The 24652-nt window shown below is 42.8% G+C and overlaps 12 protein-coding genes across 12 annotated transcripts; 5 read left to right on the top strand and 7 right to left on the bottom strand.

The window, feature by feature from the left end:
• The first annotated feature begins 72 nt into the window (after positions 1 to 72).
• Positions 73 to 2829, top strand: BBOV_III009800 (uncharacterized protein). Its single transcript, XM_001612054.1, has one exon. It carries the CDS (start codon positions 133 to 135, stop codon positions 2776 to 2778), a length of 2646 nt encoding a protein of 881 aa, XP_001612104.1. The 5' UTR covers positions 73 to 132; the 3' UTR covers positions 2779 to 2829.
• Positions 2830 to 3503: 674 nt separating this feature from the next.
• On the top strand, positions 3504 to 4384 carry BBOV_III009790 (uncharacterized protein). Its single transcript, XM_001612053.2, has one exon. The coding sequence runs from the start codon at positions 3510 to 3512 to the stop codon at positions 4374 to 4376; it is 867 nt and encodes a 288-aa protein (XP_001612103.1). The 5' UTR covers positions 3504 to 3509; the 3' UTR covers positions 4377 to 4384.
• A 6-nt stretch (positions 4385 to 4390) lies between these two features.
• On the bottom strand, positions 4391 to 4948 carry BBOV_III009780 (uncharacterized protein). The gene is made up of 4 exons (XM_051767467.1): positions 4883 to 4948; positions 4794 to 4847; positions 4459 to 4757; positions 4391 to 4422 (listed from the first exon to the last, which is right to left on the bottom strand). Exons 1-4 carry the CDS (start codon positions 4934 to 4936, stop codon positions 4407 to 4409), a joined length of 423 nt encoding a protein of 140 aa, XP_051623535.1. The 5' UTR covers positions 4937 to 4948; the 3' UTR covers positions 4391 to 4406.
• A 121-nt stretch (positions 4949 to 5069) lies between these two features.
• BBOV_III009770 (E3 ubiquitin-protein ligase RNF185) lies at positions 5070 to 6008 on the bottom strand. Its single transcript, XM_001612051.2, has 4 exons — positions 5542 to 6008; positions 5435 to 5507; positions 5277 to 5400; positions 5070 to 5238 (listed from the first exon to the last, which is right to left on the bottom strand). The coding sequence occupies exons 1-4, from the start codon at positions 5811 to 5813 to the stop codon at positions 5156 to 5158; spliced, it is 552 nt and encodes a 183-aa protein (XP_001612101.2). The 5' UTR covers positions 5814 to 6008; the 3' UTR covers positions 5070 to 5155.
• A 158-nt stretch (positions 6009 to 6166) lies between these two features.
• BBOV_III009760 (amidase family protein) lies at positions 6167 to 8087 on the bottom strand. Its single transcript, XM_001612050.2, has 3 exons — positions 7437 to 8087; positions 6603 to 7403; positions 6167 to 6568 (listed from the first exon to the last, which is right to left on the bottom strand). The coding sequence occupies exons 1-3, from the start codon at positions 8047 to 8049 to the stop codon at positions 6207 to 6209; spliced, it is 1776 nt and encodes a 591-aa protein (XP_001612100.1). The 5' UTR covers positions 8050 to 8087; the 3' UTR covers positions 6167 to 6206.
• An 18-nt stretch (positions 8088 to 8105) lies between these two features.
• Positions 8106 to 9698, bottom strand: BBOV_III009750 (putative s-adenosylmethionine synthetase). Its single transcript, XM_001612049.2, has 3 exons — positions 9173 to 9698; positions 8791 to 9137; positions 8106 to 8757 (listed from the first exon to the last, which is right to left on the bottom strand). The coding sequence occupies exons 1-3, from the start codon at positions 9450 to 9452 to the stop codon at positions 8134 to 8136; spliced, it is 1251 nt and encodes a 416-aa protein (XP_001612099.1). The 5' UTR covers positions 9453 to 9698; the 3' UTR covers positions 8106 to 8133.
• Positions 9699 to 9814: 116 nt separating this feature from the next.
• Positions 9815 to 10670, top strand: BBOV_III009740 (Ribosomal_L7Ae superfamily protein). The gene is made up of 2 exons (XM_001612048.2): positions 9815 to 10294; positions 10335 to 10670. The coding sequence occupies exons 1-2, from the start codon at positions 10171 to 10173 to the stop codon at positions 10595 to 10597; spliced, it is 387 nt and encodes a 128-aa protein (XP_001612098.1). The 5' UTR covers positions 9815 to 10170; the 3' UTR covers positions 10598 to 10670.
• Positions 10671 to 10822: 152 nt separating this feature from the next.
• Positions 10823 to 11570, top strand: BBOV_III009730 (heme detoxification protein (fasciclin I)). Its single transcript, XM_001612047.2, has 2 exons — positions 10823 to 11069; positions 11103 to 11570. Exons 1-2 carry the CDS (start codon positions 10862 to 10864, stop codon positions 11501 to 11503), a joined length of 609 nt encoding a protein of 202 aa, XP_001612097.1. The 5' UTR covers positions 10823 to 10861; the 3' UTR covers positions 11504 to 11570.
• A 5-nt stretch (positions 11571 to 11575) lies between these two features.
• On the top strand, positions 11576 to 14910 carry BBOV_III009720 (S1 RNA binding domain family protein). The gene has a single exon (XM_001612046.2). The coding sequence runs from the start codon at positions 11624 to 11626 to the stop codon at positions 14831 to 14833; it is 3210 nt and encodes a 1069-aa protein (XP_001612096.1). The 5' UTR covers positions 11576 to 11623; the 3' UTR covers positions 14834 to 14910.
• A 65-nt stretch (positions 14911 to 14975) lies between these two features.
• On the bottom strand, positions 14976 to 17711 carry BBOV_III009710 (helicase). Its single transcript, XM_001612045.2, has one exon. The coding sequence runs from the start codon at positions 17661 to 17663 to the stop codon at positions 15024 to 15026; it is 2640 nt and encodes an 879-aa protein (XP_001612095.1). The 5' UTR covers positions 17664 to 17711; the 3' UTR covers positions 14976 to 15023.
• BBOV_III009700 (putative integral membrane protein) lies at positions 17699 to 18990 on the bottom strand. Its single transcript, XM_001612044.1, has one exon. The coding sequence runs from the start codon at positions 18851 to 18853 to the stop codon at positions 17738 to 17740; it is 1116 nt and encodes a 371-aa protein (XP_001612094.1). The 5' UTR covers positions 18854 to 18990; the 3' UTR covers positions 17699 to 17737.
• A 275-nt stretch (positions 18991 to 19265) lies between these two features.
• On the bottom strand, positions 19266 to 23816 carry BBOV_III009690 (Gryzun putative trafficking through Golgi family protein). Its single transcript, XM_001612043.2, has 5 exons — positions 20102 to 23816; positions 19890 to 20065; positions 19723 to 19854; positions 19455 to 19585; positions 19266 to 19421 (listed from the first exon to the last, which is right to left on the bottom strand). Exons 1-5 carry the CDS (start codon positions 23739 to 23741, stop codon positions 19295 to 19297), a joined length of 4206 nt encoding a protein of 1401 aa, XP_001612093.2. The 5' UTR covers positions 23742 to 23816; the 3' UTR covers positions 19266 to 19294.
• Positions 23817 to 24652: the final 836 nt, after the last annotated feature.

The following is a 24652-nucleotide window of genomic DNA, read 5'->3' as shown; positions in this document are numbered from 1 at the left end:
TTAATTTAGTACTGAAATCCAGGTACATTTACGCAAAATTGCGGTATTAAAATTACTATATGAATATACTTCAATGTAGTTTAATATAATATAGACAATATTCTATTTTTGTGTAGAAGGCATCTGTGCAAGATGTCGATGGACTCTGGAGCGATGAGCAAGAAATTGCAGCGCAGTTTTGTTAATTACAGCACTGGTAACATACTAGGTTTGACTAGTGACGCCTGGTCAACTGTTCGCGCGGTTAACAAGGATGTTGAGGATAGTTTAATTAGGTTATTTACTCGGTTAACGCCATGTGCGGAAGACAGTGGCGTTAAGGTACAGAAGAGGCCTATATATCCGTTAGACAATGCCTGGAAGCATCCTCGTTTATTTGTTAACGACTTCAGTTGTGCTGATGATTATGCCTCGTTATATCGATTTTTTGATTTTAATCGTGTCAGCACCTATTTATCAAGCCAGGGTCACACTGTGGATAATGTTGACGACATTAAATTGGACATAGACTACCGTTTACGCCAAGCAATGGAGCTTATGCTTCAGATACTGTCAAACGGCCGTGATTCTAGGAATGTTGAAACAGAGGTTGATGCGACAAAGGGTTCGGAGCCTGTTGACAACAGTGAAACTTACAGGTCGATATACCAGGCATACAATTCACCTTTTGAAATTAGATTGATAACTCCCGAGCGTAATAAAGAGTTTGTGTCTCCAAATGCTCCATCGATGCTGCTGCTATTCACTTCGTTGGTTGACGAGGTACAGAAGGTCTTAGTTGCTATTTCTACGAATACCCAATTTGACCTGTCGGGTGTTGATCGTTGTTGTACTTACGTAGACTTGCTTATGGGTCGTCGTGGTTGTGCTATTCAGTACATTCGTGAGTTATTGGAGGACTATAACGAATGGAGTTACTTAAAATTAGATGTTACACTGTCACTATCTGATGCAGCTACTTTGGGTGATATTTTTGCTACAGTCACTAGTGTACGTCCTGGTATGTTTGAACGTTTGGGTCGTCCTGTAAGTGACGTTGGTTTTTCATTTGCTCCTTGTGGTTGTATGATACCATACCATTTGGGTGTCTTAAGTTTATTGAGTGAGATGAATGTGATCAATGTAACAACACCTTTATCTGGTGGTTCTGCCGGTTCACTTACTATTGTAACCTCCACCAGCATGCGTCCTAATATCAACGACCTGATGCGTATAACGGAAGGCATTTGTGCTGATGTGCGTTCCAACGGTTCGTACCATCGTTTGGATGGTTTGGTCAAGGACAACGTTGACCACTGGATGGCTCCTGGTACCTATATGGCGGTGAACAACCGCATTGGTGAGCTACGAGTTGCCATGTCAGCTCGGCGTACATTTTTTTACCATGGTCAGCAGATATCACGTTTCAATGATAACGTTGACCTGCGTGACGCTTTACGTGCTAGTTGTAACATTCCTGGTATATCCGCTGCTGGTGGCGTGTACTTCCGAGGTAAACGGTGCTATGACGGTTATTTTGCTGCGCGTATTTATCAGCATGGCTGCCTTGACACTGCTGCGAATCGAACGGTTCGCATTAATCCATTCCAAATGGGACGATTTGAAATTAGTTTACTAAGGCTGGACAACAAGTACGTCAGTCCTTTACTCGTATCAAAGGACACCTATGTCGTGCACTACCTACGTCTTAAATGTTTAATTAAAGCTCTATGGGAGCGTAAACTGACCTATGAGTCAAGTGGTAGGGATGAAGAATGGTTAAAGGAGGTATATCTTATGTCTGATGCCTATAGGTCAATGACTAGTGGCGATGACAATTCAAAGTGTACCTCATGGTCAATTTTATTGAAAAATTGGGGTTGCGGATGCTCTAAGCAACAGCCATCTATGGAATCTGGTGATTTATCTGGAGATTCTGAGTCATTACAGGCTGATGTTGACCTATCTAACCTGTTCATGCTGGTTGTAGCATCTGAAATGGCACTTAAATTAGGCCCATCATCTAAATTCTCTACACGTAATTGGTCTGGCAACATCGGTGGTGTTAACTTGATACAAACATTTGGTCGTTTAGGTCGTGCATCTATTTTCACGAGGTATTCTAATATCTTAAGTACCCCCTATTGTCTGATTGACTGGTTGGAGCATGAGCTATCGATGTGCGAGGGTGTTGGTAGTGAGGCTATGAATGAAGACACAATTCTACGTGAGTTGTGCATTTTACGCCAACTAAGACACTTGGTATTACCTCCTTTATGGTTAACTTACTATTATACCGAGTTTGGATACCTATTGCCCAATGGTCTCAACACTTTGCGTCGTGTATCTGTTGCTATTAATTCTGCGGAACAGGCGGACATCCGGTATGTATTTGACGTTGGGCGTAGTGACGCTTTCCGTTGGTTGGTTTGTGAGTACATTTCATTTGAGAACTGGCTTGATTTACGTATACGTCAGCTTGAGGAGATGAATGACACCTCGGATCCTGCTTATAGGTCATGGAATCGTGATGTTAAACCTGGATCAAGTTCTGAATCCACACAAATGATACACGAACGCCAGCATGACTACATATCAGGTTTATATGATTTCTATGACCAGGGTTCTGTTGTGGATACGTTAAATGACAAAAACCCCGCATCTGATACTCCATTATCAGCTTCTGCACAGTTACAGCAGATGCAGAATCGTTTAATTCGCCGTGCCATAGTGTTGAATCTAGTGGATCCACAGTATTCACACATTCTATCTCATACTCACTTATGGCGTGGTTCTTGATATCCCGTATGTGGCATTTTGTACATCTGGTTAATATTATCGCATGGTCGCTTTGTTTGATTGAGATACTGCGTAGTTGATAGTTTATTAAGTCGATTTCATAGTGTCTCTCTATATATTATTATAGCTCACCACTGATTGCCAAAAGATCAATTTTCCTCTGCGTCTCCCTAGGGTGCACCTTATTGTAGAATCTTAGTTTTTCATTTCTCAATTGTACACAGATCATTGAATCCCTGTATCTAGTATCTTATATACTTAATTCAATGTACAATTACATAGGTATTCACATTAGTCATCTATCCTTTTGATAAACATTACGTCAGCATTGTTTTAACGTGCTCATATATATTCTAATGTCCTTAATCACAACAACGTTGTCGTTGCATTGTGGTTTTGGCTGTATTATGAGTATAGAGTCCATTGTATCAGGGCTTCTACAATGCTTTATATACGCCTAAACTTGATAATATCAAGTTTATATTTACATGTCAAGAATCTGTAACTACTTTCCTCCGTGCAACTGTATAAAATCACCTTGTTGGTGTTACTACATTTGATTTATATATTGTAACGATACGGTTTTAGGTACCGACATCAAAATGAAGTGTGGTCAAACATTCCTTCTATCTTTTTTTAGCTTGTGTTGGGTAGGTCTTATATCCAACGCTATCTGGTATTGTGTTCTTCTGAAGTGGTCCATAGAGCACCAGAGTGAGTGTTTAAATAAGATGCATGATGGTAAGGGTGGCTGCGTAAACTCACGTGAGCCCATTCCTATGACATTGACTCCCGAGCAAGTACAAAAGCAACGCGAGCTTATAAAGCAAACACATGGCTACACTCGGAAGGTCGACGAACCATCACAAACAAAGAAAGCAGCGGAACATAGCCCCAATACCGTGAGCCGTCCACATACTCCCGCCGAGAAAACTACTCAACCAGCTGCCAAGGAAGTGAAGACATCTCCTCCTACTGTTAAAAAGACAAAGTTGGTGCCCAGTCGGCGTCCAGAAACAAAATCACAATTGGAAGTTACCAAAGAGGTTCCGCCCGAAACGCACAAGGTAACTCAGGAAACACATAAGAAAAGTGAGGAATTGCATTCGACCACTAAAGCTAAAGAGGAACGTACTGAGCCGCCCGCAGACGCGTTGTCAAAGACCTCGACACCTGAGGAACAGAAAAAGGCAGCAGTAATACCGCAATCAACCCCTGCTCCAGAGCCGACACCAGCCAGTGAATCTACTCCTGCTCCAGAACCAACTCCAGCACTTGAATCAAAGGGTTTATCTACTGAAGCAAGGCTGCCTGACACATCGGAAGTTGAGAAAGAGGCAGCTCGGCGTAAACAGGAAGATGAAGACAGGCTAGCACTCCAAAAGAAACAGGAGTTAGAACAAGCTCAGAAAAAAGAAAAGGAAAAAGAACAGCTTCTGGAACAGCAGGCCAAGGAAAAGCTTCTGCAAGAGGAGAAGAGTAAAGTATCAGAACCTGACCCCGATGAAGGTACAGAAGATGGTGTGGACGACCCCGATGCAATTGACGACCTTACTGATGAAATACCAAATGGTTTGGATGATAGTTTTGAAATATAAATTGTTTCTAAAAAATATTACGAGAGCAGTTTACTTCAGCAAGAGGCTGTATGAGATGAGGCACGAAGAACTATGGACATACTTGTTAATCAGCTGCTCGTAAGGTATTTGGTCACCAGTTGGGCACGTCTTCTTGAAGAAAGCACTAATTTCTTCCTGTGTCAATGGTTCACCAACATTTGTCAGCAGCTTTTCTAGAATATCTCTACTGACGGTACCAGTGTTATTGGTGTCGTAGAACTTGAAGAACTTGAGAAAGTTTTCCCTTGTGTCTTCCGGGTGCTCTAGGGTGTCGACTAGTTCCTTTATCTGTTCAGGTGTACATGTCGGCCCTGATTTCTGCTTGAAAGCATCTAATTCACTTATAGATGGAGCGAACCCCTGTTTAATGTTTATGTTATTTTACATTCCACATACCAATTCTCTTACTAGATCATCTACATTACTAGAGTTCATTACATTCTTGCCACCCTGAAAACTGTATTATGTCATTGATAATACCTTACGGAATATGACTTGAACAGTGTCTGTAGAGCCGAGGGGCTAACGTCAATCGTCATTTTTTAGTAATCAATAAATATTGCGATTAAAATGTCTATAGATTAGCGGTTATTGTGTAAATATAGAAATTAATGTATAGGATCCTTCTGAAGCAACCGTGGTGTGTGACACATCACAATAGTATCTAGTATATTTTCAACAGGGATTCAATAGTTTGAAATATACAACAGGTTTATGCGCAGTGTGTGATTTATATGCGCTACCAAGCCCGTGATATGCTACATGATTAGCACGATATATGCGATCAGCATCAACCCAATTATCAGCAGTGCCGCGGAGTTGATATGGGCTCTTCTTTGTTCTGTATCAACATGTGATTTCAGTTTATTCACGTCTTACGTGGTGTCAAATTCCCCGTGTTGCGCATCAACGAGAAGCCAAACATTCCGTTACCGCCGTAGCTAAATGGCATGATTATAGAAAACGGGAACGCGAAAACCGAGAAGATAACTCCGCCAAATGGCTGTGTATAATGATTACTGTAAACAATAACCTACAGAGTGGACGTTACTGCCAGAATTTTGTGGTTCTGGTCGTTCTGCACTTGGCCTTGGCTCTGATGGCTTGTTCCTGTACATATCTACTAGGAGTAGCCTCCACTTACCTAGGGTCATTAGTTTCTTGTCCTCGACCGTATAGCGGTATGACATTTTCCTTAGTAATACCCGCATGACACACTGGGCAGTGGTCATTTGGTTTATTAATCCACGTGAGCAGGCACTGCCAGCAAAAAAGATGCCCGCAGCGCGTTACTACCGGGTCCACTACATCCTCGAAACATATATTGCAGTCGTAAGTCTGTTTTTTATCCCCGGGGGATTTGTTAGTCTGGTTCGTATCTTCAGGGGGACTGATATCAGCTTCAGCTCCCTCCATATTTCCCGTTAAGACTAATTCCTTGTCATTGGTTGTTCAATCCGCTGAGAAAACAGTTACACAGTAGCGCTCCACAAATAGTGTTCCAAAGCGTAAATATGCCTGTGTCTTCCAATGATATAACTCTGTAAAATTAGTGTCAATCTATAATTAAACATTCAATATAATTCGTGGAATGCTGTCATCATTATTTATGAGGGTACAGGTACTACGTCTGGTATACAATGGCCCTATAGTACCACGTAGTGGTTTATAGCTACGAATATCATTACGTTATATATTAAATTAAATAATGCTTAAATATGGGCTAGACGCTGTTTCTTGGGTAGTGCTTTATAGAATACACACCACTTCTTAGCAAGGGTAGATACAGTATCGTGCTTTACTTCATTATCAATTTGTTGGTATTAAGTTGCCCGCATGGTCAAGGTAAGCGCGCGCCGCTTCTAGCAGCAATGCGTCCTGGAATCGTGCCGAGGTGAATTGTGCACTGAGCGGTAGTCCATCTTTGCCCATTCCGGTGGGTATAGCTATGGCGCAGGCACCTATGAACGGTGCCAGTGTAGTGTACAAGTCTTCTTTGATACAATCTCGCTGTGTTTTACGTTTCAAAGGTGCTTGATGCGCGCTGGTGGGTGACAGCATTATACTTAAATCTGTGAATATGCTGTGTTTATTCATCCATCCATGTATGTAATCTCTGGTTTCTTTAAAAATATTTTCGTGGTCATATCCTTGCTGTAAAATGTCGACTCCTGTAACACGTATAGAGCTCTAGATCAAACATACCTCCTTGCATCCTGGCACGGGTGTCTGGGTACATTTGTGACATCATGTCCTCTGTTGACATGTGTTGCTGTTGCGTGTGATACTGCATATCGGCAAATCTTTGCAGGTTACTTGCCATTTGTGCCGCAACGTATATGTGATATGATCTTGCTATTTTAGCCAGTTCTGGTGGTGGTACTTTCACTACATTTACCCCGAGCTTGCTCAAATTAAGCTCTACTTTGCGAATATTGTCAGCCATTTCGGGGTCTAGGAGTCCTTTGGACACCAGGATCTCGGTATCCAAGGACGCTACTTTCAACTGCTTTAGTGTATCCTTATTGTGCAGCATTGACTTCAGGTCAAGAATCACTTTGCTTGACGCCTTCGAGTCGGTGCAATCCTGCGTTATTTCATCGATTATACACAATAGTGTCTTTATACAATCATCTACGTTCCTCGTGCATATGCCCACGGTATCGAATCTACCGGCCAGCTCACTCAATCCTTGTCTGCTAATTAACCCATATGAAGGTCGGTAGCCTATACAGCCGCAGTACGCAGCTGGCAAACGTATTGAGCCGCCAGTATCGGTACCTATTGCAATATTTACAATACCGCCTGCTACGGCGGTCGCCGAACCTCCCGACGACCCTCCTGCCACATGCTTGCTTGAATATGGGTTCAATGCTGCATCAGTTGACGCTCCAACCCCAAATTCGTCCATTGCAGTCTTGCCGATTAACAGGGCACCATGATGTTGTAGAAGCTCTACCGCCCTTGCGGTATAACTGGGAGCATATCCTTGCAACAGATTCGATCCTATAACGTATATTCCATAGGACTCTGACTTACCATTGCTATATGGTACATCACGTATTGCCAGGTTGTCCTTTACAACTATTGGTTCTCCAAATAACAACATGGAGTCATTGCGTCGTTTGAGTAATTGCTCGATCTGTGAGATCAAATTGTTATCGTCCATCAAGTGAACGAAACTGTTATATTTTAACATACCAGACAACTTTGGCAAATCGTCATTAGGTACCTGCATTACTATATTGCGAAGACGGCTCTCAAGGTACGACCATATAAGTGAATTTTCAGTTACAGAGCGTCTTTTGGCATTCAGGAGACCCAGAAAGTCTAATATGGACCGATGAGTAGCATTAGAGGTACGAGGAACTAGTATACTATGTGCCCTGGGATGTTTATTACATCCCTGATATAATCCGAGTGAACGAGAGGCACTTTTACGCAGCCACGCGGGCTGTAAGCCATTAACGCCCTTTACAAATCCAATGGCATAGAGAATACAGACTATGTGTACTAATATGGCTAGGTATGCGATGCACTCGCCGCTGTTGGCGTCGAATCCCGGGTCAAGCGTGTACCCGCGACTCGGGTGTGTGCCATGATCGTCATTAGCTTCAGCGTCTGACTCACCGGAGTCAGCAGCTTTTTCCATTATATAGGTATTAAGTGCGAAATACTAACCTGGAGCCCAACAGCTGAATATAAACGGCATACATATCAACAAATGACATTCACATCACTTTATAAGGAAGTTACAGTCACACCAGGGACTGCGGACCTTGCTACCGGGAGGTGTTTCATGAGATAGGTCTATGCATCGCTCCCAGGTGTACTCGTCACCATGGCGCCCAAAGTGGCCATAGCAGCTGGTCTTTGAGAATATTGGCCGCGTAAGGTCGAGCTGCTTGATTATGCAACCAACACGGAAGTCAAAATTGCGGAAAACAATTTCCTTTAACTTGTTGTCGTCGAAGCCTTCGGCACATGTGCCAAAGGAGTTGATGTGCAGCGATAGTGGGTTCGCGACCGCGATGGAATATGCCACCTGTAGTAGTACCCGCCGACAGAATCCGTTGGCGACTAACGACTTGGCCACTAAACGACAGTAATACGCCCCGGAACGATCTACCTTGGTAGCATCTTTACCGGAAAAACAACCACCGCCGTGAGCTCCCCAGCCGCCATAAGTGTCAACCACTATTTTTCTGCCGGTAAGACCAGAATCGCAGGCTGGACCTCCATGTACCCATTTACCCGAAGGGTTAAACAAGTACACGGTATCCTTGTCTAGAAACTTGGAGGGTACCGTCGGCTTTACGACATGCTCCATTAAGTCCTCGCGTAGTGTATCGAGCGATACCTATATATTATGTGTTAAACAATTGAAACTTACATCAGGATCGTGTTGAGTTGAAATAAGCACGGTATGGACGCGAACAGGCTCCAAGTGACCATTAGGCTCCACCCTGTACTCAACAGTTATCTGAGTCTTGCCATCAGGACGAAGATATGGCATAACCTTAGTTTTGCGGACCTTTGTCAAACGCTTGCCGAGCCTAGTAGCAAGAGCATGCGATAAGGGCATCAATTCAGGTGTTTCATCAGAAGCGTAACCAAACATGATGCCCTGGTCACCAGCAGCGGTCTCTTCAAGCTTACGACCAAGGTGCACGGCACTAGCTATTTCGGGAGCCTGCTGAGCCAGCCTCACCATGATTTCCACAGTGGAGGCGTCAAAACCTATATGGGATATATACCAACGAAATCCACCTTACCTAGTTCGTTAGATGTGTATCCGATATCAGTTAACACCTGGCGCACAACGGCCTGGTAGTCCACAACAGCATTGGTTGTGATTTCCCCAAAGACCATAACAAGGTTCTTTATTGCACATACTTCGCAAGCAACCTTACTCTCAGGATCCTGCCTAAGACAAGCATCAAGAATTGCATCTGAAATCTGGTCACATATTTTATCCGGGTGTCCCTCATTTACGCTCTCAGAGGTAAACAGAAAGTTATTCTTGTCCACAGTATCTGCTGTAATGACCTCCATGATGACACACTAAAGTATACTCTTCACTAAGGCAAAATCTTATTAGCAGTGTATTCCAATAACAAATCACAGATTCCGTACAATCAATCCAATGTGCGAAAATGTGCTGCGATGCAGGAATGGTCCGACGATGAAAAATGATGTACTACAGTGGCACATCTACGGCCGCAGAGAATGAATATTGTGTTTCTTAAAAATTAGGGGCATAACCAACAACCAAAAGCATATAGTGAAGGTGTAACTACGTTATAAAGTGAGGTGTAATGTTTTGTTGTATATTCAAGTAGCGCGCAGAGCTGCCTTACGTTAACAGGCCTCATGAAAGTATGGGGTGGAGAAGGATTCCATCGTTAATGTCCTTCACTTTCCCGTTCATATGGACATTTTTGTCGTTATATATACATTGGTGGGACTAGTGTAACCCTATTCTCACGGCATAGTACGTATTAGTAAATCGAATCTTCATACTTGGGGTGTGCTACGCGCTGTTGCATCTCTCGTGGACATCATCGACTTTCCCGGGTTCTATGGATATTATTATGTATATACACTGTCTAGTTTGTTAAGTATATACGTTGTTGTGTTAACTCTGTCTCGATTTTATATGCATCGGGTATCCCGAGTGCCATAACCTTAATCAAAGCCCGATTGCATCCATCGGCGCGAAACGAATACATTATCTCTGTGAAGTTGGTGTTATTTTTACATTGTGTAATCGATGACGGGTGAAGACAATACCTCGAAGGCTTTCCCACTGGCCACCGAAGAGATGAACAGTGTGTTGTTGGACTTGGTTCAGCAGGCGTGTAATTACAAACAGCTCAAGAAAGGAGCTAATGAAGGTAGGTACCAGTGTGTATGTATATCTTAATCAGTTTGCAGCAACAAAGTCTCTAAACCGTGGCCTTGCTGAAATCGTTGTGCTCGCTGCTGATGCCGAGCCCCTGGAGATCATATTGCACCTGCCTCTCGTATGCGAGGACAAAAATATACCATACATATTCGTCAAAAGCAAAATAGCTCTCGGAAGGGCTTGCGGAGTATCGCGCCCCGTGGTTTCTTGCGCCATTATCAGCCGCGAAGGGTCGCCCCTTAACCAGCAGATTGTTGAAGCCAAGGATCACATTGAGCGCCTCTTGGTGTGAGCATACAGCTGGGTAACTATAAACCTTGTTACACCAAAATTGGTGTGACGTCTAATCGTATCACTGCAGGTTATGTATACATAGTTATATCCCTGAGTGCTATTATAGTCCGTTATTTATATACACTCTTGAGTGGATCGGGTCATGTATGCCAAAATGTGTAGGCGATAATGGGTTATTCGTTGATATATCTGTACACACCTCCCCATGGAATCTATGGTCTAGTACCGATTTCATTGTCAATAGAAATGCCGATACGGTCATATGTATCGACGTAGGCCTTTGAATTGGGGTCCAAGGCCAATCAACCCCGGAAGGTTACGGCACGTCAGTAGGGATCCCGAAGTAATAAATCGCAAAGTGTACTGGTGTTTTGAACATCGGTACTCCAGGCAGACTGTAGTGAACCTGTGTAAAGCCAACCCTTTTACTCGATTATTTGGGTCGTTATTTGATCCAGAGACATATCACGGTAGGTGTCTATTGTATATTATATCATTTCCAGGTTACGCCCTGGGACATGAGTTTTCATTACCGGGTCCTTTCACTGGATTCATACCAATAGATGACTTCATGTCGAGTATTATGCAGAATCTGGACAATCAGAATACCGATCGTCTGTCCTACTTCGTGAGGTCCCATTTTACTCGTGATTTATGGTTACACCGCGATATAACGGGGTCACCTATGCAGCCTTGGCTTACTTTCAACGAACCCAGGGAGGCACCGACGTCATTGAATGCAGTGAATGGACTAAGTCTCTCCGTAGAGAACGGTGGTGATATTAGGGTAAAGACAGACTATACAATGGTCAATGGAGCACGAGTATTGCGTTGGAACTTGCGATGCCATAATGGAGTGATACACCTAGTTGATAGGTCGTTAATCACGCTTGACGAGGAGTAAGACTGCACGTTAAACAACTCTGGGTATCTTAACGCAACACATCTCTCTCGGAACCTGGGATATTACTCCCCGCTGTTTTCGGCGTAGTATGACTCTATTGCCCTACAGTAGTATTTACCAATGTGGCATATCGGTTGGACGTTAATAACGGGCACGGTGTATGCCTTCGTTGGACATGGCTCACGTAATGGAAACCAAATGTTACCTGGATATAACGTTATAAAGCCTTGGAACAACCATTGTCGTTTACAGTATACTCTAGCAGCTGATGCCAGGCCTTTAACGAGATATGCAGTCGACCAACTGGAAAACGAATATGTCGGATTCGAGGCGGAGCCGCCAAGGCCACCGAAATGCCCTTTACAGGCACATCTGCTGAGCAAAAGAGTAGTAAAGGCTATGGTTGAGCACGATCTAGAGCTCTATGCAGAGAGATCTGTTGATAAATATGGTAGACCGGAGCATAGAAGACAAAAATGGAAGATGACGAGGCATAGACGGAGATTAGACCCAGTGCTGTTTAGAGTTGGCGAGCGCATAAAAGGGCGTGTTGCCGTGGCGTTCCCAACATACGCATTGGTAGATGTAGGCGCTACCTCTTATGGAGTACTTCACGCACGTGATATGAGTGAGGGGTGGATAGATCGAGTGGATCACAGCGTGTCGTCTGGTGAGGATATTATTGTTATAGTAAAATCCATAGATCCTGACTCTGGTTATATTAGGCTGTCGCTTCTTGATTTACCAAAGCTAGAAAGTGTCACGGGTGCTCCTATTGAAAGAAGACCGTTGCATTCCTATAGTGTAGAGGATACCGTCTCAGGGGTTATAAGAAGGCGTTCACCGTTTGGATACTACGTGGATATAGGGGCCACTGTGGATGCATTTCTCCACGTGAATGATCGGAAGTTACCACGAAAGTTCACGGGTGTGGCCAGGCAACCGTTCAGGATAGGCACATACATAAATACACTTTATATAAAAAGTGTAGATCTAGTGCGTAACAGGATACAAATAAGTGAGAATTCACTGCAAGAAGAGATGTATAAACGGTGCGTAACAGGGCAGGAAACGCCAGAACAACAGGCCCTATATAGTCCATTGCATCATGAGCCACTGTTAAGCAGGTTAAATACACGAGACCTAGAGCGCATGAAGGTTATAGGTGGTTATGATGACCTATTATCGGAACTTGGGTGCGGTAGAAATGCGTCAGTGGAATATGTCAAGTACCTGCAAAATCGCAAAAGAGTTGCTGAACTGGAGAAGCAAAAGGATAGCGTACTGGAAGATGCTGATAACATGCCACAGTGGAAGTTGAGGCAGGCAACACAGGAATATAATCGGTTAGCCTTGGAAATAGCTGAGTTGAACAAGGAATGTATAGAGCCACCACCACCAGAACGAACTATATATCGTTATGGAGATCCTGGAACATGGCAACCACAGGTTTACACGCCATTTGATAAGGATGACCCTGGTCAATACTTCAAAAGCATGAACAGTGAAGTACAAGCTGCATTAAGAGATGTACAGGGAGAGAGCTTCGACTTCAAAGGTGCTATGATAGAGGATCTATCCAGCCCGGAACGACGTGGTGAGCTCATAGAGGCTCTATGGGAGCGTTTCCATGCTCCACCGAGCAATACCAGCCGCATAAAGGATACAGAATCACGTACTGCAACCATTGAAGATGTGGAAGAACTGGCACCGAGCTCTGAGCAACCAGTGTCTAGAACTGATATGTCCTATCCCGATAAGGTAATCGCCGAGTTGGAGTCATATAACGACAGCGATGCTGATGAGTTGGCATCGATGATACGTGCATCGGAAGGCTTTAATCCATTTGCATCGTCACGTAAATTAGTGGATGACGATAAAAGTGCCCTAAGGGGTGCATGCGCCATGGTAAAGGATGATATCACCAAGTGGCCAGCCATGTTCGACAAACTGTGTGAAGAGGCTGGTGGCGACCCTATGGCCATATGTCTAGATACACTGTCCAAACGAAAGCTGCCGAAAAACAAAATGGCAGAACCCATAAATACACTGGGTGTTAGTTTACAGCCTGATGACGATTTAAGCAATTTGGATGACTGCATAGATACAACTCCAGATGCACTTGTGGATGACCATTTCCAGGCACCAATAATAGAAACAGACTATCCAGAAGAGATGTCTGACTATGAAGACCTATCGGATGAAGAAGGTATGTCGGATGAAGTCATATCGGATGTAGACAATTTAGAGGAATATAGCTCGGAAGAAGACATGTCTGACTATGAGGACTTATCGGATGAATCATTTTCAGATTATGATGATTATTCGGAGGATTCCAGCCCAAACGATGACTTTAGTGGACGGCTTTCAAAGTTCATCAGTCCAAACAAAACCCAAGGTCACACAGAGATGGTGTCTATGGATACCGACAGTTCTACCTGGAACATGGACTACAAACCGCCCACAGGTCGCCTGGAACCTGTTCGGCAATTATATATCACACCAAGCACGGAAGAGTATATATCTGACCTCCTACAGGAGGTACGGAATGCCACAGGCGAGTCTACAGAACAAGCTAAAGAAGAGGCCCCTAAAATAAAGACGATACACAAAACAACACGTCATGTATACAAACATAGGAAACGTAATTTGGATCCAGTTACACGTCTATATATGATGACGAAGTTACAGCCGAGACCATTACCCGAGGATACTCATTTGTCATCAAATGGTTCTCCTGACAACCCGGTGACCAATCTAGATAGCATGGGTCATAGTAATACCACACGATCAGTGAGTCCACAAGTGGATAGATTTGATGAAATTCATGAAACACCGAAGAAGATGACAGACGATGAAATTAGGAAATTAAAGTCTATCGCAAAGAGTGTTACCAATTCTGATAAAACTAGGAAAACCATAGGACGTATGGCTAGGAAACATTTATCACCAGATGAACTAGAAACCTGTAAAATAAATGCTGATGAAAGTGAATCTATGGATGAGTTGGCTACTCTCCTAAGGCAAGGTAGGACTCGTCCACGACTGAAGCCGTATACCTATTTCCCAGAAGGCATAGACAATGCAGAAATAGGAATTGATAAACGTAGCATTAACAGGCGTATACACGATGCTCAACTAAAGCTGCGTAAGCTTAAACGCAACAAGCGTTTCCTGCACATGCTGGACAGGCTTGGTATAGACCCCAATGAACTAACATTCGAGAACGTACACGAATTATTGCCGCAAGAGATGGTAACTGCCCGACCCCTGCCCTTGCCACGGCAAATGGGTTTAGGAGAGTCGAACCTACCTGATAACACGGGGTAAATTTAGACATCTTAACGTAGACTAGATGGTAACTTAAAGTGTATTGAACAGTAGATTAGGCATTCTCTATCCATATATGCAATCTGTTAGACATTATAACTAGAGATTGCCCTTTATAAAGTGATTAGATAATCAAGGAACTAAAATACATTAGTGTATGTATTAACGCATTAGATAATGTTACATGGCGCTACTTTAGTAATTCAGTAATTTTATACTGAGCTGCCATTTCATTAATAAATGCCTTCTCAGACTCTTTGGTCATCGCGAGGTTAGATACCTCGCCGTTCAGTGTAGCAGTGACGGTCTCCCACTTGCGGCTTACAACTCGCCACATAGTCTCTTCAATGGACCCCTCAGCAATCAAATAGTGAATGTTAATAATACGGTGCTTGGTGCCCATACGATGGGCACGATCCTCTGCCTGGATCATCTGACCTGGTACCCAATGTAATTCAGCGAATACTACAGTAGAAGATGACGTTAAGTTAAGACCAACACCACAGGCAGTCAGTGATAGCAAGGCTACACGGCACTTACTATTGTTCTGAAACTCAGTAACACGCGATTCACGCTGTTGCGCATTAGTGGAACCGTCAATACGCATGTAACAGCAGTGCTGCGCTTTAAGAACCTGTTCAATGGCATCCATCATGAACATGTGGTGCGCAAAGATAATAAACTTCACCGAGCTTTTAATTAGGTGTAAAACGTAGTCACATACACCCTTGACCTTAGCCTCACCAGTCTTCCTAAACACCTCTTGAGTATTCGGGGCATTGAAATTAGGCTTGCTGTTGATGATTGCCGGTCCCGTTTTACTTAAGCCGCGTAATATATCAGGTGCGATGTAGATAGGCACCTTGGAGCGGATTTTCGGAGGTAGCTCGTTTAGCACATTTTCCTTCAGACGACGTATCATAACAGTCTTTACGAGAAACATATGCAACTCCGAGGCATGCTGAGAGCCGGAATAGGTCATACGTTTGGTAAACCAGTGTAGTCGCTTTTCGCAATATCGCTCAACAAACGTACTGGACGAACAAAACGAAGGAATGAGGCACGAGAGCTGCTCATATAGCTCAGCCGGGTTATTCAACGATGGTGTTCCCGATAGTAATATGACACGAGTTGCCTCCTTAAGCAGTGGAGTGATAAACTGAGTGCGCTTGGCATTTTGGTTCTTTAGGTAATGAGATTCATCACAGATGATCGTCTCAAACCCATGCCGCAATCTACGGTTACTCACACATAGATCGTATGATGTGATCACAATCTTTGTTTCATCAGTGTACTCCGTTTTACCAGTCATGATCATGCAAATATCATCAGATTTTACTAAATGAGGCAACCAACGGAGACATTGCTCACGCCATTGGAAACGTAGGGATGATGGGCATATAATCAATAAGGGCCAGTTTATCCTGTAGAAAGCCGATATAGCAAGAGCTTGAAGTGTTTTACCCAAACCCATTTCATCGCCAATCAACACACGTCCGTTTCGACGTATACCGTAATTAACGCCCTCGCGTTGAAATGGCTTCAATTGGTTGTATAGCTCATCACCAACCAAGGTATGGACATTATCCAAGTTATTAGATGTATACGGGCACAAATGGCCAGAAAGTGAGTCTTGCGTCTTCTCAGGCAGGTTGATTTTCCGGGCATACCTATCGAACTCAGAAAATGAACGAAGAATAAAGTTGGGAATAGGGTCCACTGGACACTTTTTCTTACTTAGTGCCTTGCGCAGTGCCTTCAATACGACGTCATATTGGTTAGCGTGAAATATTAAATATGAGTGACGCTGATCCTTCACACTACGCATTCCACATTGTAGAGATGCCAAAAACTGGAATAGTTCCGGAGGAACAACGGATGTCCATGATGGAAGACCATTGGCAGATGGTTTTTGGTATGCTATGTAAAATTCGGAGTCAGAATATAATACCAGAGCGAGCATGCCCTCAATACGTAGAGTAGAGCTTCCATCATTAGTGTCATTTGAATCTGGTATACCGGAAGAAGACGTAGCTTCTGTATCTGCTAGACCTGAAGATGCCGTTAATCCAGTAGCTTCAGTAATAAAACTAGATGGAAAATCCTTGAATGCACCCGATTCCTCTAGGTCCTTAATGTCCTCAAGCAACTCAGTACTGCTGTTGTCCAAGGAAAATGAACTTTCACCAGAAGGTGACTTATATTCAACTTGAACCGGGCTGCCACTAGCAGATGATCTGACGCTACCAGAACTGACAATTACCCTGCTTTTTCTAGAATTGTCGAAAATGGAGACCATAGTTGATACAGACTCAGGGGATGTATCCGAGAGTGTAATAGCCTTCTCATTCGGCTTGTCATTGTCAACGGTTACCTTAAGAATATCCTGTAAAGTGGTCAACTCATTAAAATCGCCTTTAGCGGTATTGGCACGTTTGGCTCGCCAACGGTGTAATTCGAACTCGTCATTTTTATCACAGTCATCCTCACGACGATCTGTTAGACGACGCCATTTTGCATCTAAGCAACGTCCTAGTGATTCCTTAGGAGCCGTTGAGCTGTTACTAACAGATGGACGCACACTGGGAAGTGGCTGAGATGGATTAAACGGTTTTACAGCAGCAGTTGTAAAAGACGGTGCTGCATTCCCACTTGTATTAGATTCACGATTATGTATGTATAAGCGGAAACGAAAGAGCTGCCCAGTAGGTGTGTCTATCTGCTTAGCCCATGAAACGTATCCCGCGTCCGTGCGATATACCTCCTCAAAAGTTTTACCACGATATTTACCAATAATAAATACTTCACCCTTAATGTCGTCATCCGACATTGTTTATGAAACACATTTTAACAGCTACACACATGGGTTACACACTACAATTAAATTGATGTTATGTTTTCAGTTTAGCTGACGACGACCTTGACTGCCTTGTCGCTGCCAACATTGGCCTCGTCAGAGTCACGGCTCCTGTCAAAGAACCTGAAGATAGAGTAGAAGAGAGCAAGAACGCCGAAAAGAAGGCAAACAATAGAAAGCATCACAACAACCAAAAGGAAAATACCGTTACCCATGAATACGTTGAGTTCCTCATCGGTGTAACGGGTAGTGATTTTGCCAATGTACCTGTCAACATCGTCGTATTTAATCTGCTCACTAGCCTTGTCAGCAGCAGCCTTGATGGTACCGTGTACAACATCGAGGTAACCAGAAAGGTCAATCTTACCATTGCTGTAAATCTTGGAGCAAACACCAATGGTAATAACAGACAACAAACAAATACCAGCGTAAACAGCCAACATGAACAACTTGAATGGCTTGAAGCAGAAGAATCTGCTGACAGAGCTGATGACATCACCAATAATGCAAGCCAAAGCCCAGAAGAAACCAAGAGTGAAGGTCCTGTAGTCCCTGCAAGGAGCAGTAAGGGCAAAGGCAATACCCAAACCAAGACTAACACAGGGAATTACAACCATAACCTGAGTACTGCTGTCAGTTCCCTTGACAACCTGAGCCTTCTGCAAGAAGGAAGTAGCAATAACAGCCAAAATACCAATACCGTAAAGCATGTTACGGTTGTCAACCAACAACTGGTTCAAAGAAGGAACAACAGTGCCGATAGCCTGCTTGGCAAGGAGTTGAATGGTCTGAGTAATGTTGTCGTAACCACGCTGGAGGTAGAGTGCGCAAACACCAGCAGTGAATGAGCAGTAGGCTGTCTGCACAATGGTAACAATAAGCATGGGAATCTTGAAGCAGCTAGTAACGAAGTGTGCCAAAATGAGAAGAGCAAAAGTGAGCACTGCGAAAAGAATGTGTACAACACCAGCACCCTGAATAACATCGAATCCGACGTTCTGAATGTCCTCAACGCTACGAGCGCGAACAAGACCACCAATGTTCAACTTGTTTGGTGAGCAAAGGATCATGAAGTAACCAATGATCATCTGAAGAGCAACGGCGTACATGTAGAGGCCGAGCTTGGCGCTGTAAATGCCAGTAGCCTTGCTGAAAGCTGCCATTTTAAAAATAAAAGACTAGACAGGTGCTATATTACAGTGAAACTTTACCCGTGCAACTAAACCCCGTGATATTCACCAGGGCAACCGTTCCTTTGCACAAAAATGAAGTAAATAAGCAAAATAAAAAACAATTCAACAGAAATGTTTTGTGTGTACGCACCAAATCTACGGGGGTAATGTTGTCGTGCTCCCATACGTGGGTGTGTGTATGAGACTGTCTCCCTTGCAAATTAAGTGCAACTGCAATTGGGGGCCCACTGCTTTTTATAAATGACAATGACACGCGTATCGGCGATTGGAACTTAATGGATTGTTATTACTCTTAAATATAACTGCAAATATCCAGGGAATCATGTGTGTGCCGTCTGTGAATCACATGTACACTAATAGAATGTACCACAAATATACTATCGAATGTCTACTACCCTTTTAAGCACTGAGTTATCTATTGTCAACGGCCTGCGGTGTTACGTATACGATCGACGGCGCTGAAGAGAAGTTGTCACATGGAAGGGTCAGCCTTCTCTTCTGGTAAACATCGACTCGCGGTATCATTTGATGACCACACCTGTAAAATATATTTGAGACTTTGAGGACCTACTTATTTGGCACTAGCATCCAACGAACACACCGCGTAGACATAGGAAGCGCAATCATCTCGGCTACTCGCGCGCCTGCAATTGAGAACACACCGTCCTTGTTTTCCCTGCTTTTAATGCTTACTATATAGTCCTGAAAGTATATTATTACGATGTGTAATACAAATATTTTACACACAGGGAAATATTTATACCAATGTACCATTGATTCTAGTACATGAATGCTAGAATATCCATGGTACCAATATAGATATACCGTACAAAACCTACCAGGGTATGCGATGTTGTGTTAGTAATATTGGCAATCACCTCGAAAGGTTGGCCTAAAAACACAGTACTTGCGTGCTTAATTGATATATGTACTTCAGCGGCTTCCTTAGAGTTAGATATTACAATGTTACACTGGATCGTAATGAATGCTGTGTAATATCGCTTACAGTGATAACATCCAAGAAGCATGTCTGTAAACGGTCGAATGGGAAGGCTTCCGGGTGTACTACCGAATGTATACATTGAGCCTCCACTGAATTGGCAGATTCAGGGCACATATGCATAAATTGCAGCTCCTGATAATATTCCAATAGTCGGCAGAATCCATAAAGACTCTCATTTTCTAATACATATGATATGATAGATACAATAGACATACCAATGTCAAGTTCATCATTGTAAACTAATCGGACAGTGTCGATATCGTATTGCAGAGGGCTCTTGTTGACCAACTGGACGTTGAGCATACGGATATGGCTACCATTGGTGCTGTCATATACATGTTCCTCTCCAAGAGCCATACTGATAGGTTCGTGTACCTGAATTTGTGATACGTCAGTGACTACAAGTAGCTCTGATTCCACAGCCTTCAAAGTGTGACCTAGCATAGGCTGCATCTTTAAACTAAACTGCACGTTGGTCTGACCGTGAGACAGGACCTTAAGCAACCCGTAAATGTAAACGATGCCAATGTTACAGTCACGTTTAGCCAATTCCAAGAAATTGTTCATATCCTCATTTATACTGCAGTTGAAATCCGGAGAGTCAGCAAACAGTGTTGGTACAACGGCATCAACCTCAGAAACACCGAGAGAGTCCAACCTAGGAGCTATCTCAAATGATTGAGCATCAGCAAACTCATTCAAACTAAAAACAAATTGGTTATTCACGCATTGGCGCATGATACCACAGTTGCTAGCATCGTCACGACAGAGCGCATAGAATATATGAGAGCTAGCACTGCAAGAGACGTCCACAGAAAATCGAATTCGACCCAAGTTATCAGACCCTATAATCTGCTTGTTGTACAACAATACACAGGATACAGGAGCGACGTGGCCCTCAACAATGCTGCCAAGAAAAACTTTAAAGTATATGCGATTTACAAACATGCGATATGCACCCCAAGAATAGGTGTCCGTGTCGCTGTTATCCCAGTCACGCAAACCGTATGGTATCGGTGACAGAGCTGTCAGTTCCATAATGGTCTCACACATGGAGCTACGGAGCGCAACACTACTGGGATCTGCCATAGTCATTGATAGTGTCTCTTCGGATTTCAAGAATGAGCTCGATGAACCAACATATCCAACGTTATGCAATAGCCTGAATGTATCCTTCACTGAGTCAGCTTCGAATAGGGGTTCATCTAAACGAGTAATGCCCGCCGTTTGATTTACCAAGGATGGTATTATACAAGCGATATCCAGAAATGCACCTTCATACAGCGGCTTTATCCAGTGCAGCTTGACACCAAGCAGGCTAAAGCAATTTATCATGAACTGGTTGTTAACAGGAGGGCACGTTATAGCCAAAATGACTCTTCTATCACCCTCGAGGTGTCTGGCTTCAGCAAAGCCAGTGGTATCGCCTTCCCCTTGAAGCATTGATCCCATGATATGGGATGTATTACTCGGATAGTCTTGCTGAAATTCGTTATATCGATCATATTCTTGAGAATTTTGGATATCACTACCTTGAGAAACAGCATCTTCGCTACACCCGGAAGCCTTTATGTAAAGCTCTACTTGACTGGGTGTTTCAACGGTTTTCACAATGTCAAAAAGGAATGTGCCAATGGATGTGCAAATGCTGACTTTATTGATATCTATAGCGAAGGGCAAATCAACATGGAATGTTACAACCAGCTGAAGCTGAGTGGATATGCTATCCTCCTTTCGATTAACCTGGCCTATCATATAGAAGGGAGTGTGGTATTTGCTTAACAGTACTGACGTGGTGACATCGCGCAATGGAGAATTCATAAACAGGCGATGGCATAACGAAGCAAAGTCAACATTAACATCACCGGTGGAACATAATGTCATTATACCTTTCAATAAAATCATCGCGTAATCACGTTTATCAAGTTCTATACTATATCCAAGGCCTCCAGTCAAGTATCGTGGCTCGCAATTCGATAGTCTCTGCCAAATTACTGACGGAATACTACCCTGTGATCGTAACGTACTTGGGATATCAAGCGGTACACCTAATATAAAGTCAATGCTCACTAATATCTTGATTAATATACGACGATATATGAACCACCAAATACGACAATGAGCACGTTCAGCCAATAGCATGGTAATGGCACACCTGTGGTAATTGGGAAGCTGGATGGATTCTTCATCGGATTCAGAATCCATACTTCGGGCTGACCGAGATGTAGTTGTGGTCTTTAATGACTCAGCTATAATTAACGACGAACACCGTTTCAACAGATATTCAGCATCCAGTGGAGTTCCATTGACCAATGATTCAGCTACATTATTGTATATAAAGAACGCGTCATCGAAGCTTGATGAATATAACAGTGAGTCACCCAACAGCTCAGTTACCTGAAGCAGAGAGTTGTACCAACTCCATGTTGACACTATATCCATAAGACGGACCAATAGTTGCTCAGTGATTGACTCCAGATTGTGCAGTCGCTGTTCTACGGTGCCTGTATTGGATTCCTCACTAAATGATTCATATAGATGCCCGAAATCATCGTCACCACGAAATAACAAATTGGCAAATACCTTGCGAGGATATGAGTTATAGTCACCTGACATCAGCGATATACGCAATTTAAGCAAATGCTGAATGGCCCATTTACCAAAGTTAGCAGCATGGTGCTTTAAATGGTCATTTTCCTTCAACTCCTTGTAATCGTTGGCACGCTCTAGATGGAGAGCCACTGAATGATACAACAGATAACAAATGTTATGGTACAAGGGCTCTGAATCGGGCTTGAATAAAATACGTTTAAAAAAAGATCCAGCCTCAAAAGCAGTTGTAAGTGCATCTACGATATTGGAGTTGAGAAAATGAACGCTTACAAGCTGAAGTGATATATAGAGCGCCACCGTGGCATAGTCCTCACAAGGGTTAACTATAGCTGCAGGAACCACGTGATTCCATGCTTGCGATAAACATTGTACACTCTCCTTCAAATTGCCAATAAATTGCTGGAAGTAAGCTAATTTAAAGTACATCATAGCGGTATTGATCTCACTGGTCTCGTCTACATCTGAACCTGTACTATGCTTGACCTTAGACAGAGTTTTCTGTAACATGTGGATGCGCCGCTCATAGTAGGAAATACAGTTGTCGTAAATCAGAGTCTCAAGCTTCGATACCTTGCTTTCTATGTCTTTCTCACCGCTAGTTACGCATATAGCCGCTACTTCACTTGGATTCAAGTTCTTCAACCCATTAACAGCCTTCTGTGCATTCTTAGTTCCCTCACGAAGTAAAATCAAAAACATTATCTTACCCGAAACCGGACTTTTATCCAATAAATTGCGGCGATAAGTAGCAATACAACGATCAACATCCGACTTTATCAGGTCCGACAATTGCTTCAGGTCACCGTAAAGTAGCTCATCACGGTTATTTCCATTAAGATGTCTCACAGTGTCTACTTTTGCAAAACTTTCGGGTGTATTCGGCGATGACGACACACATGATTCCACCGAGGAATCCTCTGCCCTTGGACTGTTGTAGTTTCCATCCACTACAAAATGCTGCCAGTCACGAACGCAAACTACACATGGCGACAAATTACGCTGCATAAGAAGCCAATCTCCACTCGATGCAATCGGCATCTGCCATTGTGGAAGATCCTCGCCATCGCAATTTACATCAATTGTCTGACTTAACACAATGTTAAGACGATTCTGGTTGTCATTGGCATTGCGACCAGAAATTAAAATGCACTCCTTTAGCTTCTCATGCGAAAGTAAATGAGTTGATAGCGCGGCACACGGCACAGGTGCCGTCATAAAATGAGAAGGTACGCATTCCATCATCGAACATGAAGTCAAATGGTGTTACAAAATCCTATGATCATTTTAACCGAACCGATGCTATCCATTTAATTTAAGCAGTCGATAAACATTTTTGTAAAGTCGATAGATATAATGCGATATTAAACAAGAATCCAATAAGAAGGTTATAGAACTACAATAACGCGAGACATCCTTGGAGAACAGAATTACAAATAAATCATGGAATATAAATATTTTATCTCATACTATATAATGTTTATATTATTATTGTATGATTCCATTAATAAATGCCATATAAAGTGTGTGGAGAAACGAAGTGAAGACCAATAATGAGTCAAAAAAAAGAGAATGTTGATATATATAAAAACTTTCATATAGAGGTGTCATATATTATATCTACCAATATAATCATATAGCTTAGGCAAAAGAGACGATAAAAAGTTTCCTACTATATTTAATATCCTATATAACTTAGAATAAACAATATGTAAGAAAAAACGAAAGGTCAATGACAAAATTTGCTGCCTTATATATAGCATATTAATCTTTTTATATAATAAGCCAATGTGTAAATCACCAATGGCAACATTCTTTATGTAAGTAGTATTCCGCTACACATCAATCCTAACCAAGTATACGCGGTCTAAGCGCGTAAGACAATTCGCCACGCAATAAATATGTAAGCAACAGTACTATCATACTAGATCCAAAAGAAAAGACATGATTGTCTATCAAAAAAGGCTTCATATAATATGGGCCAGACAATTATGCCGATATTGAAATATTACTTTGAATATAAACTATAGCTGCTATATGAGTTTTTAAGGTAAAAATGTGATAAATATCACTCTTGAGGGGAATGTGTGTCTTACATTTATACTAATGGGGGTCTAGAGCTTGAGTCGATGCGCATCTATTCGCGCCAACACATC

Source organism: Babesia bovis, chromosome 3, assembly GCF_000165395.2.
Source record: "Babesia bovis T2Bo chromosome 3, whole genome shotgun sequence".
NCBI classification, from domain to species: domain Eukaryota; phylum Apicomplexa; class Aconoidasida; order Piroplasmida; family Babesiidae; genus Babesia; species Babesia bovis.
This window is presented reverse-complemented; position numbering and strand designations above follow the sequence as displayed.

Coding starts and splice junctions, on each gene's coding strand:
- BBOV_III009800 (XM_001612054.1), top strand. CDS start 133: ATGTCGATGGACTCTGGAGCGATGAGCAAGAAATTGCAGCGCAGTTTT.
- BBOV_III009790 (XM_001612053.2), top strand. CDS start 3,510: ATGCATGATGGTAAGGGTGGCTGCGTAAACTCACGTGAGCCCATTCCT.
- BBOV_III009780 (XM_051767467.1), bottom strand. CDS start 4,936: ATGACGATTGACGTTAGCCCCTCGGCTCTACAGACACTGTTCAAGTCA. Junction 4,848..4,882: donor CACTGTTCAAGTCATATTCC/GTAAGGTATTAT, acceptor TACAGTTTTCAG/GGTGGCAAGAATGTAATGAA. Junction 4,758..4,793: donor ATGATCTAGTAAGAGAATTG/GTATGTGGAATG, acceptor AACATTAAACAG/GGGTTCGCTCCATCTATAAG.
- BBOV_III009770 (XM_001612051.2), bottom strand. CDS start 5,813: ATGGAGGGAGCTGAAGCTGATATCAGTCCCCCTGAAGATACGAACCAG. Junction 5,401..5,434: donor CTGGCAGTAACGTCCACTCT/GTAGGTTATTGT, acceptor CATTATACACAG/CCATTTGGCGGAGTTATCTT. Junction 5,239..5,276: donor CACGGGGAATTTGACACCAC/GTAAGACGTGAA, acceptor ATGTTGATACAG/AACAAAGAAGAGCCCATATC.
- BBOV_III009760 (XM_001612050.2), bottom strand. CDS start 8,049: ATGGAAAAAGCTGCTGACTCCGGTGAGTCAGACGCTGAAGCTAATGAC. Junction 7,404..7,436: donor TGATGTACCATATAGCAATG/GTAAGTCAGAGT, acceptor TATACGTTATAG/GATCGAATCTGTTGCAAGGA. Junction 6,569..6,602: donor CCGTGCCAGGATGCAAGGAG/GTATGTTTGATC, acceptor TACGTGTTACAG/GAGTCGACATTTTACAGCAA.
- BBOV_III009750 (XM_001612049.2), bottom strand. CDS start 9,452: ATGGAGGTCATTACAGCAGATACTGTGGACAAGAATAACTTTCTGTTT. Junction 9,138..9,172: donor ATACACATCTAACGAACTAG/GTAAGGTGGATT, acceptor TATCCCATATAG/GTTTTGACGCCTCCACTGTG. Junction 8,758..8,790: donor CAACTCAACACGATCCTGAT/GTAAGTTTCAAT, acceptor CATAATATATAG/GTATCGCTCGATACACTACG.
- BBOV_III009740 (XM_001612048.2), top strand. CDS start 10,171: ATGACGGGTGAAGACAATACCTCGAAGGCTTTCCCACTGGCCACCGAA. Junction 10,295..10,334: donor CAAGAAAGGAGCTAATGAAG/GTAGGTACCAGT, acceptor ATCAGTTTGCAG/CAACAAAGTCTCTAAACCGT.
- BBOV_III009730 (XM_001612047.2), top strand. CDS start 10,862: ATGTATCGACGTAGGCCTTTGAATTGGGGTCCAAGGCCAATCAACCCC. Junction 11,070..11,102: donor TGATCCAGAGACATATCACG/GTAGGTGTCTAT, acceptor TATCATTTCCAG/GTTACGCCCTGGGACATGAG.
- BBOV_III009720 (XM_001612046.2), top strand. CDS start 11,624: ATGTGGCATATCGGTTGGACGTTAATAACGGGCACGGTGTATGCCTTC.
- BBOV_III009710 (XM_001612045.2), bottom strand. CDS start 17,663: ATGTCGGATGACGACATTAAGGGTGAAGTATTTATTATTGGTAAATAT.
- BBOV_III009700 (XM_001612044.1), bottom strand. CDS start 18,853: ATGGCAGCTTTCAGCAAGGCTACTGGCATTTACAGCGCCAAGCTCGGC.
- BBOV_III009690 (XM_001612043.2), bottom strand. CDS start 23,741: ATGATGGAATGCGTACCTTCTCATTTTATGACGGCACCTGTGCCGTGT. Junction 20,066..20,101: donor CAATGATGAACTTGACATTG/GTATGTCTATTG, acceptor CATATGTATTAG/AAAATGAGAGTCTTTATGGA. Junction 19,586..19,722: donor ACACAACATCGCATACCCTG/GTAGGTTTTGTA, acceptor ATATACTTTCAG/GACTATATAGTAAGCATTAA.